General features: G+C 36.8%; 1 protein-coding gene and 1 long non-coding RNA gene across 2 annotated transcripts in view; one reads left to right on the top strand and one right to left on the bottom strand.

Annotated features, from left to right (window-relative positions):
• The first annotated feature begins 2,367 nt into the window (after window positions 1–2,367).
• On the top strand, window positions 2,368–3,092 carry LOC123319435. The gene is made up of 2 exons (XR_006538483.1): window positions 2,368–2,751; window positions 3,052–3,092. It is a non-coding gene; the product is annotated as an uncharacterized LOC123319435 (long non-coding RNA).
• Window positions 3,093–5,590: 2,498 nt separating this feature from the next.
• Window positions 5,591–19,214, bottom strand: part of LOC123318299 (uncharacterized protein K02A2.6-like) — a 31,479-nt gene continuing 17,855 nt past the window's right edge. Inside the window, exon 4 of the mRNA XM_044904918.1 lies at window positions 5,591–6,019. Within this exon, the coding sequence (XP_044760853.1) occupies window positions 5,591–6,019 (429 nt within the window). The remainder of the gene's footprint in view (window positions 6,020–19,214) is intronic.

Here is a 19,214-nt window from a genome sequence, read left to right as displayed (position 1 = left end):
AAACCAAAATTTTAGGGTTTTTTGTCCATCGTACGTCTGTTTGTCCACATTTTTTTCATTCATCCAGGGAGCGTATGAGAGATATAAAAAAGTGAATTTTTCCATTGCATTTTCTGAGCAGTTCCACCCTATTGAGGGAAAGCGTTTTCCGCAATTCCACTACAATCTAGGCAATTATTTGATTCGTTCACTCGCAGAACCATAAAAAACAATTTAAAAAAAGTGTTATATTGGCATCACAAAATGCAAATAAGGATTTCTTCATAAACTTTTTAGGGTTTTCACTCCCAATCTCTGAAACAAAATCAATTAAAAATGAAATAAATTTCAATCGATATCTGAAATAAGGATTTGTTGATGTTCTTCAATTTATGGGGAATATATGGGTAAATAATTTGATCATCTGTTTTCCTTTCTATTATTTATTTGAAACGAAAAATATAGAAAAAGACTTCGAGTACCTACATTAATTTATCAGTTTCCTCATTTGATGTAAATGGCGATGACTGGCTATACAAAAATATTGTCCTTGACTGATTGCACTTTTCGTGACATATCATCGCATTTTGTCCTGTTTCCGTCTTGTAAATGCGACAAAGTGTTGGGGATAATGGACAATCACCCCGCCACCCCGCCTAGCATATATTTTTCATGTATTACCTCAATATCCACAGGAATTTCGTTCAATTTTATTCCATCAGGAAATAGATCTTTCTCAATTTCAAATACAAGATCCAAATCGAAACATAATAAATCCGAACACACTTTGGCGAGTTTAGATTCAGAACTGCAGGTTCTTTTTCCATATCTTTCAAACGGTGCCTGGACAAATGAAAAAAAAGTGGACAAACATGAACCTACGATGGACAAACGACCTTGAAATTTTGGTTCAAAAATTTCATTTGAGGGTGCCAACTTCACACTTTCCAAAATTTTCAAATATTGATTTCTATGGTTTGTGGGTGGACAAATGAAAAAATTTGGTGGACAAAAGTGGACTAACGTTGGACAAACGATCTCTACCATAAAAAAACACGTTTTCGCAATTTGGGTGAGCTGCTCAAAAAATTCACCGCAACAACTTCTTTTTCCATATCTCTCAAACGGTGCCTGGACAAATGAAAAAAAAAAAAGGTGGACAAACATGGACCTACGATGGACAAACGACCCTGAAATTTTGATTCAAAAATTTTCATTTGGGGGTGCCAACTTCACACTTTCCCAAATTTTAAAAGGTTTATTTCTACGGTTCTGTGGGTGGACAAATGAAAAAATTGGGTGGACAAACATGGACCTACGATGGACAAACGACCCTGAAATTTTGGTTCAAAAATTTTCATTTGGGGGTGCCAACTTCACACTTTCCAAAATTTTAAAACGTTGATTTTTACGGTTCTGTTGGTGGACAAATGAAAAAATTGGGTGGACAAAAGTGGACCTACGTTGAACAAACGATCTATACCATGAAAAAAATGTTTTTGCAATTTAGGGGTGCTGCTCAGAAAATGCACCGAAAAAAGTTTTTTTCCCATATCTCTCAAACGGTGCTTGGACAAATGAAAAAAAAGGGTGGACAAACGTGGACCTACGATGGACAAACGACCCTGAAATTTTTGTTTCAAAATTCGCATTTGGGGGTGCCAGCTTCACATAGCTGATTTCTGGACTTGTTAGACAGTGTGCGGAGGATGTCAGACTGGTTTTCTACAGTTTGTTTTCCTGTAAGTCTCTTTTCACCAAGTTAAAGTGTAAGGAATCAATTTTACAGAGCAGCAACCTCGTATATAAGGGTACGTTCATACCGAAGATGCATGGATGTGCGCGGTGGAGGTCGCGGTCGCGGTCGAGGTTTACATCGATGCCTGGCCGTACATGTCGAAGATGCTTTCCTTTCAGTCAAAGCTCATAAACGAACTGAAAAATAAATACGTTACCCTGGTGAATGTCACGTGATTTGAAGAGCGCCAATAAGCGTGCAAGGTACCTCGCGGCAATAGCTCGATCGCCATATAAAATCAAACTATTTTGTTCTGCGATCGACATCGCTGTAAACCGCGATGATAAGCGGCGAGGGTGAACGGGTGAAACATCCTTGGTATGTACGGTCTCATTAGAATATGAAGGTTTGTTTTGATATCGATGTAAAGATCGCGACCGCGACCTCCACCGCGCTCATCCAGGCTTCTTCGGTATGAACGTACCCTAAGATCCCATGCATTGATTGCCCAAAGTGCTATGTGGGCCAGACGAGACAACTCTTGGAGAAAATGATAAAACAGCACAAATACAATTGTAATGGTAATTTTAAATTTGATGACAACAAGACAGCCCTGGCACATCATCACTTTCAAAGTGATCATAATTTCGATTTTGACAATGTGTCCGTCCTAGATTATAAATGTAATCAACTCAAAAGAAATATCAGCGAAATGATATATATAAAATTGAATAATACAGTGAACAATAGGACGGACACACAAAATTTGAGTTTGGTTTATAATAATATTTTAGAACTTTATAAAACCGTGATTACCTGACGATATTTTGTAATCCGTTTATCTACGACAGGTTGTCATAGTTCTTGCGCTGGTCCCATGTGGAAATTTATTTTCATTCCGAGGTCGTCATAATATGTGAAACAAGGTGTCTTCAATCTAAGAATTGTCTGAGCTGAACTCTCGAATTTCCAATGCATCACTGGCTGTTCGTGAAAAATATCAATATCTTGTGGAAAACATGATTATGGCTCTGGTAGGTTTCTTTGTTATATTTCGCTCTGTTCACTGTACCATCATGATAACTGATACTTTTTTGTTATTGTTTCTTGACGTTTCTCAAATTTCAAAATCAACATATAAAAGAAGAGAATGAAGAAGAATGTTTGCACTTAATGAAAATTGACCGAAAGTAATGAATACCTGAGTCATTGATAGATTATTGAAGAAATTTATGTCTTTTGCCTTTTACATCGTGTTTGTGATCATGTTGTTGTTTGTAAAGCTCTTGTCAATTTGTTTGTGTTCTAATTAAGTTTTTTCGATCTTTTTATAGCCCTGAAGAAGCAAATATATTTTGCGAAACGTTGGCACTTAGCTATGGTTTGTTAATCAACCCACGAATTCCTAGTTCCTGTTAACCAATAGTAATTAAATTTAACTCTTGCAATGAAAATGAATCGATAATTTTTGACAAATCTGCTCTCATGCAAGTTAAACTGTAAAAGGCACTCGAGCGCTTCGCGCACTCGTGCTCTTTTTCAACTCAACTTGCATTTGAGCATATTTCCCAAGAATTTTCGAAAATTTTCATTGCACTTGTTAAATTACAACTGAAAATGTTTTACCCAAAATTTGAAGCTGAACTGAAATAGGATTTGCCCTTTCATTTTCTTTAAAGTGATTCATGGAGTACAATTCCTCAGAATCAAATTTTTCAATGTAATTGTTACAGTTTTCAAATTTGTTTCCATTAATTTTTTTCTTATTTTTCCAAAAATTGGAATTAGCACTGGAAGAAAAATTGTTTTTCTTTTTAGAATAGCACATTGGTGCCAAGTGTCCTTTTTTACCACAGATATGGTACAAACACTCGCGAAATTGACATTTGTTTGTTTCGTGATTTTTGCGACCACAAACAGCGCAACTAACCGCACGTGACCCACTGGCTTCACCCTGATTTGCTGGCTTCACCTGACTGCGGCTGCGTACTTGATACAACTCCTAAGGTTCCTTTTTGGGCGAAAATGGCGGTGATTTTCCGAATTTTTCTACTGCCGCTTCTCTGCTTTCAGCTATCTTGACTGCTTCAGCGAATGTCAACGAATTATCTGCCTCGAACAGACGATCTCTAATCTGTCCACTAGGTAGGCCCGTTATAAATCGATCACGGAGACAGATTTGAAGTTCTTCTCCAAAATCACAATGGATGGCCAATGATCTAACTCTCGCTGCCCAATACTTAATAGTTTCTTGAGGTTCACTGTGTGCTTCATAAAAATTTCTTCTTTCGACGAATATACTTCGCTGCCCCCCGGAATGAACATTGAAAAGCTTCACTAGTTCTTCATATTCTAGTTTTTTCGGCGACTTCGGGATGCATAGGTTGAAGATTAATCTATAAGAATCCTCTGACAGGCATTTAAGAATATCGCTCTTCTTTTTGCACTGTCTTGAATATTATTAGCTTCGAAATAATTCGTCAATCTGGGACGGAAAATTGTCCAGTCGTTTGAATTAACATCAAACTCACGTAAATGTCCGACCACATGTTCCGATGATAACTTATCTGAAGTCGACATTCTTGATTAGTTTGTCGAGAATCTCGCCAAATTTTAATTTCCAAAATCCTCGTCGCCACTTTGTTATATCTCTGTCGATATACTTTACTTGATTTATATAATTTGATATAAATCTGCTTCATTCAATTTGGGATGAACGCAATGATACACATTTGAACTTAACTCGTTTATTTCTTAATTTCAACTGATTGACCCGACGCACATCTGTACAATACCTGCGCAACTACCGTTGCTATGGATACAATATGTAACATTCATTCATATGAAATTTTTGTTCAAAGGTGAAGTTCATCAAGACTTGAAAATTCCTTTAAGTTTTTTTTATTTATATTGATGCAAGATGATTCTGTTGAAGAATTGAACATTCTTGTAATTATCTGTTAATTCCTTCGGGAGATACCTATTTCCAACCACTGCATCATATGCAGTTATCTTCGGATTAATATTTTTGAAATCTACTGATATAATGTATTCAAACTTTAGCCAGAAAAGATAACGAACATAAACTCTCCTCGAGCTAGTGCATATTAAACTGATCTCTTGTATTTTCCATGCAAATAACTTGATTTGGTATGACTTCGATCAATTTGTATAAACTTCAATTATGTTCACATATTTTCCGAAGAGATTCGACATTATGATAAAATACGTAATAACAGAAACTTTTACGTAGAACGGGCAACATAGCGTTGATTTAAAACCCAAAAATGTTTTGACAAGCGTCATAGCCCCACATTTTCGTAGTATACAGAGTGAAATTTGTCAAATTTCCATGGCCAACCGACTGCTAAAATAAAAGTGAATGGAGTATATATAATATTTGCGTGCGGGAAAAACCCCTGTGCGTTTTTCCCGCACCTTTTGGGAAAGTGAATCTTTGCGACTTGAAATGCGTGCGGGAAAAAGGTTGAAATCGCACGCTTGTAGAAAATATTATCTATACCTATACCTTTGCATCAACCTGATCGGACACGCAAGTAGATCTATCCGAGATGTCAAGTCTAATGTACACACAAACACCACCATAGCCTTTCGTAGTTATACTATCCTCCCTAAATAATTGGTAATTCGGAATGTGGATCGAAGAATCAGAAATATCAGTTTACAACCAAGATTCAGGAATGAAAATAAGCGATGGATTATGTACTCCAGCAAATGAGAGGAACACAGCATATTTCGAATGGATGATCGTGTAACTAAAGCTCCATTCGTGAATGGTACCACTAAATTTTTTGGAATCTGGGTTACAATATTTGGCTTTTCCTAAATGTAATTTATTGTCAGGTCCCTCTTTCAGGACGTCTCGCGGTCCTTCACTTTAAGTTGGAGTTGACTCCGAGCTGACAACTGCTGAGGAGTCTTGTCGACCGAAACTAGTACGCTCCTAAAATCTCCAGAATTGAGAAGTTTCTTCTTATTCCTAAGTAACGTTTCGACTACTCCGTTGTTCCAAAAGGAAACCATAAGCAGACGTAGGTGGGGTGGATTACGCCTTTCTTTCTTTATTGACTTATCAATACACTCACTTTCCTCTGTGTCAGATTCAGATACATTTCTGAGCAATATGTTGTAAGAACGTTTGACTCGCTCAAAGATCTCAGCAGAATCCAGAGAATACGGAGATGGCGCACCATCAGGAGCAGCGAATAAAGTAGATTTAATTTGTACTATATCGTTCGTCCTCTCAGCAACTATCGAAACCACAGCGCGTGTGTGATGTCCCTATAAGAGACAATTTATTTTGACACTCGTCGATAATAGAGCTACGGATATTCAACTGCGAGGTATGTTTGTCGAGAGCTGATCTGATTTGATTGATTTCATGTTCTCCGATAATGAATTCATTTTGCTCATTAGGAGAGAAAAATGTTCGATTGTTACAGGCTGATCAGATTGAGAGTTACTGCGTAGCAATCGTTTGCTACCGTGGACAGTTCCATTTACCCTTCGACTCCTTCAAAAACTGGAAGTCGACGGGCGAAATATCAACACACGAAGAATGAAAAGTATGCGGCAGGAAGAGCACAGTAACATATTTTTATCAGACTCGCAAACTTTTTTAGAGCATTTAAAGCAATTCGAGGGCATGATTAGCAGAAAAATATTAGTTTTAATAGAAAAGGAAGGGTTAAAAAACTTTTCACTCTTGTGGGTGAGACTATTACAGAGAGGGAAGACCACGGAATGATAGGAAATGTTGATCAGGCCGCGAAATAATTCGCTACGATTATCGACTGCTTAATTTAAATATTATAATCCAGTGCGCTTTGTTCGATTACTATGACAGCAGTGAGAGCTGCAAAAATGAGATGCGTGAGGAACGCGTAGATTGTGAAATGTGGAGAATCGAAAACAGCAAACCAGTACAAGCGTTCCACGAGGAGGAGGATAGGAACGCCACTTTCAACAATTTTCTGCGCGGGTGGGATACGCCAATATAGACCTTTTAGAGATGAGAATATCTCTAAACGACGTCCCAAGATCGCATAAGACTACCATCCTCCGTTCGGAGGATTCAGTGCTATACCGTACTGACGAGGGAAAATGATCCCGAAACCGGTATACAGTTGCACTTGAATGTTTCGACTTCTCTGGGATCTCCTATGGTAGTTCATGACTAACTCGCATTATTGGAGCGAACAATTCCGAAGGAATTGTTGTTTCCAATTATATTTTATATTTAATTCTTCCTATGCGCCCGTTAGGCGCTTAAACCGAAGTGCTGTACACAGAGTACTCCTTCTTTTTGTTTTTGTTTTTAAATCAGACGAAGGTCAATTTCTGAAAATCTTTTGAATTGTAACTTTATTTATTTGATACTAATCGTCAATACAAGGAAACGTGGATTCATTTGAAAATACAGTATAGCTCTTTTTTCAGTAAATCAATCAAAATATGATATATTCTTATTGAACAATTGGCCAAATTATTATTTTGATCCAACAAAATACACCTGGACTCTGTTTCGTTTATAAGGATCCGGTTCTGTCATTTAAATTTTAGTGTTATTCCAATCCATCATGTGGTCTCCTGTATTGGAACAAATATGATCTGTGATCTGTAGTCTATTGATTTCTCTATTCTTAATATTATTTTTATCCTTGCGTTTTCTTATTTCTAGAGGTCTGGATGTTAAATCTACCACAAATACAGGGAATGTTGTGAATTTTAAATTTTTGTTTTTCATTGAAAGGTTTAGTTTTTGTTATTATATGTGAATATCAAATAATTCTGCGTTTTAAAAACATTGGAATTTGGAACCGATTCTCCTCATTTTTTCTGAAAGGCCATTAACATATAGTATCGAGTTCAATAAATTTCGTTTTTCTCTACTCATTATTATGATTTTGGTAAGACGTTTTACTTTTTAATATTTTTTTTTTTCAATAAAATTTAGTCTGAAACTAAATTAGCTCTATCATGAAGTGTTTCAATAATACCTCTTTTGGCACTTACATTCATTATTGAAGCATCCAGAAATGAAATCTTATTATACTGCTATTATTCCAGTTTGAATTTTTATTGTAGGATTTTTGATATTCATATGAGTTTTTCAGTTCGTTTTCACCATGTTGCCAAATAACAAAATTATCATCTACATATCGCCACCAAGTCCATAGTTTTAGTGAATATGTATCTATATATTTTTGTTTGAACGACTTCTTTCAGGTTTTCATGTTTTTTCATGCTTCCGTCTTTTTCAGTCCACCACCATGGCATTCAGTATTGCTGCCTGTATTGTTATAAGGATTTGTGGTGCCATATTAACTTATTGACTTTGATGAGCGTATAATACATAACAATAGCTGTATTCGATTTTCCAGCCAAATGAAACTCAATCACAATATTATGTTTGACATCAATTACAAATAACTTTTTTTTCGATTGGAGTGAACTGAAATCGTTTTTTTTTCGAGTGTGCGTGTTTCTTTTTTCCGCACGCATTTTGTGTCGCAATGAGGCACTATTCCGCATAACAAATTTTATAGAGTGATTTCAATTATGTCATGGGTCTATGCACCTAACGCCAACGATGAGAGAACCATTATATCATTACATCATTATATATGAATTAATCAAATCAATTTTGATCTGTTTCGTAACTGGATATATTTATACATTTCAAGAGCCTGTGAAAACTTTTGCTTCTAACTCTTGCGGAAAGTACTCAACTCCTTGCCCGAACGATGCGAAACAGTCTCGTGAGGCCAAGTACCACTTTCCGCACTTGTTAGGAAAATTACTTTTTTTATAAGGGTTCGGTGCGTGTTCTGCCCTTTTCCCGCCCAACATTTCAAGTTGCAAAGAGTCACTTTCCAAAAGTTGCGGGAAAAGCCTCTGCTTATTCTTAACCGCACTAACAACTGTCTGCCTGAACTATTCTAAACGTTCGGACAACGGCACTTTGGTGCGGGCAAGTACCACTTTCAGCACTTGTTAGGAAAATAACTATTAATATGATGAGTTGTCATTGTTTGGAATTTGACCAAGCTGCCAGGAGGCCTTCGACAGATATAGCAGTCTGAAGTTGGTAACACTTCTATATCTTGTCAATCAGATGAGGTCAGATGAGGTCAGCAGAGGTTACGGCATTACAACTATATAAAGATTACGAAAATTCAACGACGAACATAGTAGACGGAAAGCCAGAGCTAGAAAAAGTCTCTGAATTTCTTAAGCCTGGTTTTTTCTCAGGTGATTACAATCATAATATACAATAAAATGCTGCGGTCAGTCAAATGGATGTTAGAACATGTGCCTCTGGTGCGCGATCAAACATGTCGTGATCACCGACATAATAAAATCAATTTTTTAAGGCTGAAACTTTATTAACTTTTGTTTTTTGGTATGTAAATCAAAATTATGATAGTCAGTAAACGTCCAATCGGGACACAGCTGGTCAGTCAGCTTTAATGTGCGTACCGCGAAGCGTAGCGTCATTTATTAGGCGTGAAAAATTTTTGTAACTACTACTGACTATATTATCAATGAATAAAAGGGTCAGTCAGCCATTCCGTAGAACAACGCCCGTCAGTCAGTGGATAAAAAATTAATTTTTTTTCGCTCTCTATAGATATTACATGATAATCATTCAAAGTAACACATTTATTTTAATAAAGCACTTCCATGTCGCAATTGTGCCTTAAAATCTCAGAAATAAAATTCGTTCGAAATCAACAGTGTACTCAACTAACGCAGGTATACGCACAGGTAAGAACTCCTTGATTTTCAAACATTTTTAACTAATATTTATTTCATTCATTAGGGATAACGAGCTATAAAAAATAATCATCACATAATTCATCATCTGAATCTTTCATATCATTATTCTCACTATCGTGATCTGACACGTCAAGATCAGGTGTTGCAGAATCTAAAAAATAAATAAATTTGTGATTGTTCAATTCAGATAAAGATATTTCTATACCTGTATTTTCTTGTAAAGGTTGAATAATATCATCCTGTACAAGTTCTGGTAATTGATCGCCTTTGAACCAAGCACACTCATATTTCTCATCCACCAATTTCCAGCCGTAGTCAGTAGGAGATAGCTCCGTTGGAATTTGACGGTGAGCATTACGGCAAATATTTGTAATGAATTTCGTTCTTAAGAACTGCTGCATCAATTCTGATTGGCATGGTGGCATACTCGACCCATCTACATTGATTTTATTTTAATTTTAAAATGATCGTTTGTGGTATTAAGGCCCGGTACTTTCACCTTCGAATAAATTTTATTCAACCAATAATGACGTACCGTCATTCGATCTATGACAAATAAACTCTTCCAATTAAGTTTCAATGACAGATTTATTCGATGAATAACACTATCTGAAAGTGAAAAGACTGCATTTTTACTAATCTTACGAATAAGACTTAATAAATGCGAATAAATTTATTTATTCGCACGTGAAAGTACCGGGCCTAAGACATTTATACGTCTTCGAAAATAAAACAAATCTTGCCTCGTCAATTGATTTAATTTTTTTTCAAGACATAAATGGGAAACAAATCCTTGAACCCTATTGAACATATTATTCTGGTTGCGTTGCTTTCATCTGCAAGTCCAAGGTCAGCGAATGTTTTTTGAAAATCTTTCCTCTGCTTCATTATCTGCAGAGGTTTTTTTTTGCCTTTCTCATAAAAATCTGGGTTAAAATCACTTCCAATTAGAGCATGCAGTCCAGGAAGAGCATTGCAAACAGAATTTCACAATTTTTGATGCATTCTAAGGACATTAATCATCCTTTGATGATACCTATCTACGCGCATTGATGCTGACTGACCAGCTGTGTCCCGATTGGACGTTGACTGACTATCATAATTTTAATTTAGATACCAAAATACAACAGTTTATAAGTTTCAGCCTTAAGAAATTGATTTTATTATGTCGGTAATCACGACATGTTTGACCGCGCACCAGAGGCACATGTTCTAACATCCACTTGACTGAACGCAGCATTTTATTGTATATTATGATTGTAATCACCTGAGAAAAAACCAGGTTTAAGAAATTCAGAGACTTTTTTTGGCTCTGGCTCTTGGACTATAGGGATTGCCATCGATAAGAAAACATATCCTACTTGAAACATGAATCATTCAAGCAGTTCTTCACAAAGTTGATAACGATAATAATAATACTCATTACACTAGGGACTGTTGCTACAAATCCTAAGAGTATGTTGACAATAGCAATGAAATAGTTCCCCTCTACCAAAACGTGAACAACTCGCTCTATTGTAATTTCCAGTTTTCTCAACCCAGATATGAATCTATTAGGGGGGTGAGAATGGGGATCAGTCATAATTTCAATTTAATTGGTGCATAATCCTGGAATACATAACTTCTAGGATCCTGGGGGTTGTAGGAAATCCGCAGTGATTCGGATAATATTCGGAAGCTCTTAAAACCCTCCGAATCGCATAATGAAATTGGATAGTTCAGGATCATTAGCTTATCAATTGTTGAATTATTCATTAATCGTACGCCACTGAAATATAGAGATTCAACGAAGCGAAATATCTTCGTCACTAGCTGCCATTCGCGACTTCATTCGGCAGAAATTGGCTCGCCATAGTCGCAATGGCCAAAAAACGTTCTTCTTACTATATATTTACTGGGTTGCTCGACCCATTATCTGCAAAATCTCATCTTCGATAGGAATTTGACAGCATCATTATGAGCTCAACTCGGCGGAAAACTGCGGCAATAAATGTATTGTTCGAAGAAAATCGCATAGATTTTGCCACAGTTCATCGATAAAGCAACAAAAATTATATTTTCATATTGCATCACCTACTAGTGAATACCGAATTAAATATTCCAAAGACAAAAACAGTTATGTCACGGAAGAGAAATTTTGAATGAATGCAAGAAAAATAAATTTATTTCGACCTTTCGACCGATATCACAATGGTCTTTTTCAGTACGTTTTCACATCTTCTTCATTATCTAGTAAATGTGAACTTTTCACTATAAGTCAATGGGGAATGCGAAATGCGAAAAAATGCGAACAATGCGAAGTTTAATTGAAGCTGCGGGTTCTTGATGCGAATTGATTACTATGTGTGAATATATTCCGTGCCGCTACTTTTTATAAGCCGAAAAGTGGTTGTCGTTGTTATCACATATGAGGGCGCATTTGCAAATTTCAGGAAGACCTCTAAACTTCAGTAACACACATTACAGGTATCCGCAAATGCGTGCTGCGGACACAAGGTCCTCCGGGAGCCAAAGTGGAAAATTGAAATGAAAGTAAATGAACAAGAAAAGGAACGAAAATAACGAAAAACAAAATTATGATTGCTTACTTCATAAATTATACACATATAGACCTCTGAGATGGCAGAGGACATAATTTGACTAAACACTATCTGTGCCAGGGTGGAATGCAATATTTCTGCCATAGAGCAACGGCAAGGAAGGATATTATCAACTTTAATTAGCTACTTTTTTTTTAGTATAGCAGGGGGAAAATCTGCAAATCAGACGAACCACTCTCTCCTGAGGGGAAACAAGTGTGGAGTTTCTCACTCTCCTGAGCTCGAGACCCACAACAAACCCTTGACTGCTTCTTGAATATTGGTTCCGGGCATTTGCCTATAAACCGTTCATCTCTTAGTCGGTTTTCTTCTCGCACACTATCGTGCTGGGATTTATGTGTTTATCCATTAACGGATAAATTGATCTCTTGGTCTCCTTCGGTAAATTTGCATTCTCCTCTTGTCTTCCTCTGGGTCGTAGTCCACTAGTCTCCTGAGTTCTTGATTCGGATGGTTTTTCGCTGTTTCGAATAATTTCTCTGCTTTACTGTTCATGAATTCCGTTATGGTTTCCCATTTTAGGTCCCTATAAATCTTTCTATTCCTGACAAACCAAGGTGCATCTATTGTGCAGTATTTCAGTATTTCACATACCAGATGGTATGTGAAATTTTCCTTTTCAAGTTGGTCGAAGAATTTAGTTATTTTTCTGTAATCATCTACAGTTGTGACTATAATCTTGATTCCGTCTTTCACTACAGTAGCTCGGTTATAGCTGAATTTCTTGGTATAGAAAGCTTTTGAGATCTCTACCCAGTCTGATGTACCCATCATCGTGATGGGTGGGATTTTATCCCTTTCAGGCACTTCCGTTGTCTTCTTGACGGTCTCCTCATCAGAAGAGGAGCTCTCTTTTCGCGCGCGTTCAGTTGGCGCCTTCGCAACCAACGTTGTATCATTTCTCCTTGTTTCGGGTTGTGAAACAATTCCTTTAAGGGAATTATTTTTGGAACCCGCTACTGGTTTTGTAATTGTGGCGTAAGTGGGGGATTTTGGCATATTATTTCGGGTCATTTCCTCTCTGAAGAGGCGCATCTCACCGACCAACTGTGACACAGTTTGGGTCAGTTTGACAATTTGAGCTTTCAACTGCCCATTATCTTCTCTGAGCTTCACAAGCTCCTCGTGTTCGCCGTCGCTGAATCCTTCAGAATCGGTCGCTTCCATACAGAAACCCTCATTATCTGAGGTTCTCGACATGGTTTTATACTCAGATTTCTCAAAATATCAAAAAATTTGAAAATAATAAAATATTCAGGAATCTTCACCGAAATAGTTTGATATCAAACTATAGTATGAAGCTAAAAGTTTACTACGCTATGAGAAAAATCAGAAAAAAGATACGGAAAATAAGCTCACCTGATGTTTTCTGCAGTACCAACGATTCAAGATCTGGACACTGATAGATGAACACCAACTTTGAAAATTTTAACGAATTAAAATTCCGATAACAAATATAGAACCTACACAAACTTCACATACGGAATCAAATATTCCGTAGCTTCGCTAGTGTACACTTTCACTTCGACTTTCTCTTCCACTTTCTCTTTTACAACACGTCCGCTCTTGTGGAGTTCTCACACAACAATGTTTTAATTAGCAGTGGTATCTCCACTTCTAGAGGAGCAGTAGAATTCAACCACTTGTAACGCTGTTGCGAAATATGAAGGTATTCCTTGCACCAACGAGTCCAAAAACTTTGGTGCAGCCTCTGTAATAATTTCCAACTACTTAAGCGATCTATTGGCAAATCCGTTAGGTCAGGTACGTATTTAGAACATAAATACTTGGAATGAACATTGACGTGCTGTGAATGTATTTGTTGTGGTACAAACATTCAGCTTCAACTAGCTCAATTGTGATTGGCGATACTAATCAAATATCTCACTCCACTCTTTAGACAACAACAAATGTTTATTTTCCATTCTTTGTATCTATGTTCTAAGAGTACGGACAGACCGGAGAGGCTCCAGCGTAAGGAAATGTCCTGGCGCAAAGAGTTCACATCTTCAGGATCAGATGAGAGTGAACCTAGATTGCGACTCGAAACAACCATGACTGTGGCTTCCTTCCTTCAATCCACTGACATAGAAATCTTCATTCAAGATGTCGAACAAACAAAGCGTATTGCGAAGGAGCTCAATCTTGCTGCAACTCAATCTAAATTATCTTCGATATAATTTGCAGTATTTCCAATAACCTGCGGTAACACTTGATCGATAGAAATCTCCAAAAAGTCCAAATACGTACATATCTCTTTTCGGAGATTTCTATCGATCAAGTGTTACCGCATGTTATTGGGAATACTGCAAATTATATCGAAGAAAATTTAGATTGAGTTTCAGCAAGATTGAGCTCCTTCGCAATACGCTTTGTTTGTTCGACATCTTGATTAAAGATTTCTATGTCAGTGGATTGAAGAAAGGAAGCCACAGTCATGGTTGTTTTGAAGCTCGAAATGTCGATTTTTCACAAAAAAACACTACACGTGCCATGAAAACACCACTTCATTTTCAAATACTTGGTTGAAAATATTTCGAGAACTAATGCATAAAATGAAAAAACATTTACTGTGCTGAAATAAGTATAAAAATACCTTCCAAATGAGGTATCACTCACCCCATCTTCCCTATTCAAAAATTGGGGGTGAGGGTTGTAGTAGCAAGAGTTGAAGCGCTATGCGTCCGTAACCTACATCTTAAGTTGTCCCCCTCGAAACAGAAATTGACCTGTCCGAGCATTTCTATCGAAAAAATTTATTTCGTCTGTAATCTCGTCTGTTTCGTTTTCAAATGGCCACCCTGTATAATATCAATTTATAGATCATCTCACCCGACAAGATCCGACCTGGAAGTGTTTTTTGAGGAGTTCACAATTTTACTACAGAAGTTGACCGACATGAATGCTTTTTATTTCATTGCAGGCGACTTTAACATTCATCTAGAGTCCACCAATAACGATCGTAATAAACAAAAGTTTCTTAATATCATCAGCTCTTTTGCTGCAAAATTGGTGATTACTGAGCACACAAGAATTGATTCGTAACAAATTATGAGACATTCACTGCACATAATGAACAACCTCATCTTTCAGATCATTCAGCCCAGATTCCCGAGTGCAGTTGTTTTTCCTCACAGGGGAAGAGTTTAACATTTGAAACACGTATGATTTGTGAAACGAATATGAATAAGTTCGCTGACATTCTGTCCAGACAAGATGGGAGTTTCATTTATGAGGTTCCTTCGAGCGACGTCAATGAACAAATGTCCTTGTTTCATGATAAATTCAAGAGTATTTACGATAAATGCTTCCCTATCAAAAAGATTAAAAAAACACCAGGCAAATTTAAATCTAGTTTCAAACATCCTAATGATAGTATTGCTCATATCAAAAAATTGCTTGAAATTCTGTATAAAATTTCATCAAAAAACTCAGAATTAAAACCAGTTTATTCTCAGGATAACACATTGTATGATAACCATTTGAGAAAAGAAAAGAAAAAATTAAACATGAACAGATTTGATAGTTTTACCAATAAGTCAAAAACCTTATGGTCAATCGCTAACGAAAATATTGTTAAAATAAAAATCAATCAGACATTCGCATGAAGGAATCTCCTGATACCATAGTTGAGAATTTTAGTCGTTATTTTTCTACCTGTAACGAATGTTCTCTTCCTTCTACGATACAAAACAAATGCCTTGGTTCTAGAAGTTTCTTTTCTTTCGATGTAGATGAGTTTGAAATTCTGAAAGTTGTTGAAAGCTTACCTAGGAAGAAAAGTACTGGCATTGATGATATATAGACATAAATGTGATAAAAGAATCAATTCATTTCATAGTTGAACCTCTCAAATTCATAATTAACAACAGTTTCAGAGAAGGCATTTTTCCTGATTTGTTAAAAACTGCAATAATCAAACCACTGTATAAGAAGGACGATCCTAGCGAACTGAAAAACTACCGTCCAATAAGCATTTTAACAAATTTCCTTAAGATCTTCGAAAAAATTCTATGTGGCAGATTATTGGATTTCTTCAAAAAATTCAAAGTGATCGATGAAAGACAACACGGTTACATCAAGGGCAAAAGCACGGAGACTGCAGTGTTTGAGCTTCTTGAGAATATCATCAGCTCCTTTGAAGATGAGTCTATGCCATTGGGCATATTGTTAGATTTTACAAAAGCTTTTGATTCTGTTGTACATGAAGTTTAACTGAGTAAGTTAGAACATTACGGTGTTAGAGATAAACAGCTTGATCTCCTCAGAAGCTATTTGAGGGATCGACCACAGATTGTTTCGGTAACTATTGATGGAAAAACATACCGCTCATCAAGCGTCATCATAAATCAGGGTGTTCCGCAGGGAAGTATTCTTGGACCCCTTTTGTTTTTTATATATGTTAATGATTTGCCTAATACCATACCCATGTGAAAAGAATTCTTCACCAATTTTGCAGACGACACTAATGTCCTGATAAAAGCCAAATCTTCACTTTCATTGAAAACCCTTGCACATGATATAATTTTTTCAATAGATGAGTGGTGTCTAGCCCATAATTTGCGAATCAATTTATCAAGGACCAATCGCTTTTTTTTTCTCATTGCCGTTCCCGATCAGTCGATATGTCTGCTTTCCTCCCTGAGGAACTCACTAGACAGACCAAGTTTATGGGTCTTACTCTCGACTCACAGCTCAGTTGGCAGCATCATACAAAGAATGTAATTGCCAGACTTAGATCGATGATCTATGCTCTAAGAGTATTGAGATCTGACTCTTCTGACTCTTTTCTGATGGGTGTTTATTATGCGAATTTTCAGTCCATCCTGTCTTACGGATTGATTTTCTGGGGTGGCAGTGTGCATGAGGAATCAGTTTTCAAATTGCAGAAAATGGCGGTTCCGACAATATTCGGATTAGCTTATAGACAATTCTGTAGAGGCATCTTCAAAAAAAATGGTCTACTTACACTGTCTGGTCTGTACATGTACAAGTTGATGCAATTTTTCTACAAAAATCCCCAATATTTTCGGAGCTTCATACGCCCTAATCTTTATCCTACCCGTCATAATATGTTGGTGTATCCAGTTCATAGAATATCTTCTACCGAAAGGGGATGCTCATACATGGCAGTGAAACTATATAACAGCCTTCCTAATAATATTCGCGAGATAAAAGATTCCAAAACCTTCAAAAGGAAAATATTAATTTTTTTAATGGATTCGGAACCATAATCTGTGACCGAATTTTTGTTGATTGGGAGCAGTTTGTAGGGTTTCCATTCTGTTTTCATTGCCATTTATGTATATATTTTTTTTTTGGTGTAGCAGGGGAAAAATCTGCAAATCAGCAGGGGGAAAATCTGCAACCTCTCCTGAGGGCGAACAAGTGTGGGGTGTCTCACTCTTCTGAGCTCGAGACCCACCAAAAACCCTTAACTGCTTCTTGAGTTTTGGTTCCGGGCATTTGCCTATAAACCGTTCATCTCTTAGTCGGTTTTCTTCTCGCACACTATCGTGCTGGGATTTATGTGTTTATCCTCTATTGAATTAACAAATTATTGAATTTTTCAATGAATTTCTGTTGTTAGTTTAATCTCTTTTTAATTGATCTCTTGGTCTCCTTCGGTAAATTTGCATTCTCCTCTTGTCTTCCTCTGGGTCGTAGTCCACTAGTCTCCTGAATTCTTGATTCGGATGGTTTTTCGCTGTTCCGAATAATTTCTCTGCTTTTCTGTTCAAGAATTCCGTTATGGTTTCCCATTTTAGGTCCCTATAAATCTGTCTATTCCTGACAAACCAATGTGCATCTATTGCACATCGTAGCAGCTTGTTTTCAGTGGCCTGAATTCTTTTGATGTGGCTCTTTGCCGCGAAGCCCCAAGCAACTGCTACATAAGTCAGTTGAGGCCTAGAAACGGCTTTGATTATCTTCAATTTTGTCTCTTTCGCCTTGTGGCTTCTTCTTCCTATTAAAGGGTAGAGTCTATTCATCGCTGCTTTCGTTTTGTCGATTGCTTGTTTGATATGACTTTTCTAAGTAAGTCCTTTGTCAAGCGTTTTTCCTGAATATTTGGCTTCATTTTTCCAGTCGATTTCTTCGCCGTCAACTTCTAGATTAATTGTGGGTCGCAGTTTTCTCTTCTGTAATAATATTGCTTGGCTCTTTTGTCCATTGAGCTTGATTTTCCACTTTATGCACCAGTCATTTGTTTCGTCAATCGTTTCTTGTAGAACTCGTACAATAACTTCTGGGTTTCGGTGTCGAGTTGCTATGCCTGTATCGTCAGCGTATAACGTTAGCATAGTTCTTGGATTCTTCGGAATATCGTGGATGTATATGTTGTACAGAAGTGGCCCAAGCACTGACCCTTGGGGTACTCTAGCCTCTAAATCTCTTATTGTGGAGAATTCTCCTTCCACTTTCACGTAAAATCTTCTATTTTTGGGATAATCAACTTGCATATTTTGATCGAATATCCAGCACTTCTCATCTTATATATTAATCCTTCATGCCATACTCTGTCGAAAGCTCTGGCGACGCCTAGTAAAACAAGACCTGTGGCTTGTTTTTTTTTGGAATCCCTCTGTAATGTACTGTGTGAGGCTTAATAATTGTTGCTCTGTTGAATGCTCTCTTCTGAATCCGAACTGTTCTGGTGGTATCAGTTTCAGATTTTCGGTTTCCTCATTAAGCCTCGTGGCGATAATCCTTTCTACTACTTTTCCTAACGCCGACAGTAGACTTATCGGTCTGTAGTTTTGTGGGAAATTCTTCTAATCAAATGGTTTTTTATTTATTTTTTATTTATTTATTTATTCACATAACTGGAACCCCAACAGGATAAACCCAATAACAGGGATTCACTACAAATTTAACTTACATAAAATTAACAATATCGTGAAACATGGTAATATAAATATGAAATGAACATCTATACTAGCACAATATATAATAAATTTAATTACCTAATTTTAATATTTTGACAAATACTGCATCAGTCTCCGCTTGAATTCGGACAAGGACAAATTAAACAAATTAATTTCGCCAACATGCCAATTGTAAAAACGAGTTATTCTCAAATAAATGGAGTT

The sequence above is a fragment of the Coccinella septempunctata genome, chromosome 8, assembly GCF_907165205.1.
Source record: "Coccinella septempunctata chromosome 8, icCocSept1.1, whole genome shotgun sequence".
NCBI classification, from domain to species: domain Eukaryota; kingdom Metazoa; phylum Arthropoda; class Insecta; order Coleoptera; family Coccinellidae; genus Coccinella; species Coccinella septempunctata.
The sequence above is the reverse complement of the archived record's forward strand: the minus strand, read 5'-3'. Positions and strand labels throughout refer to the sequence as shown.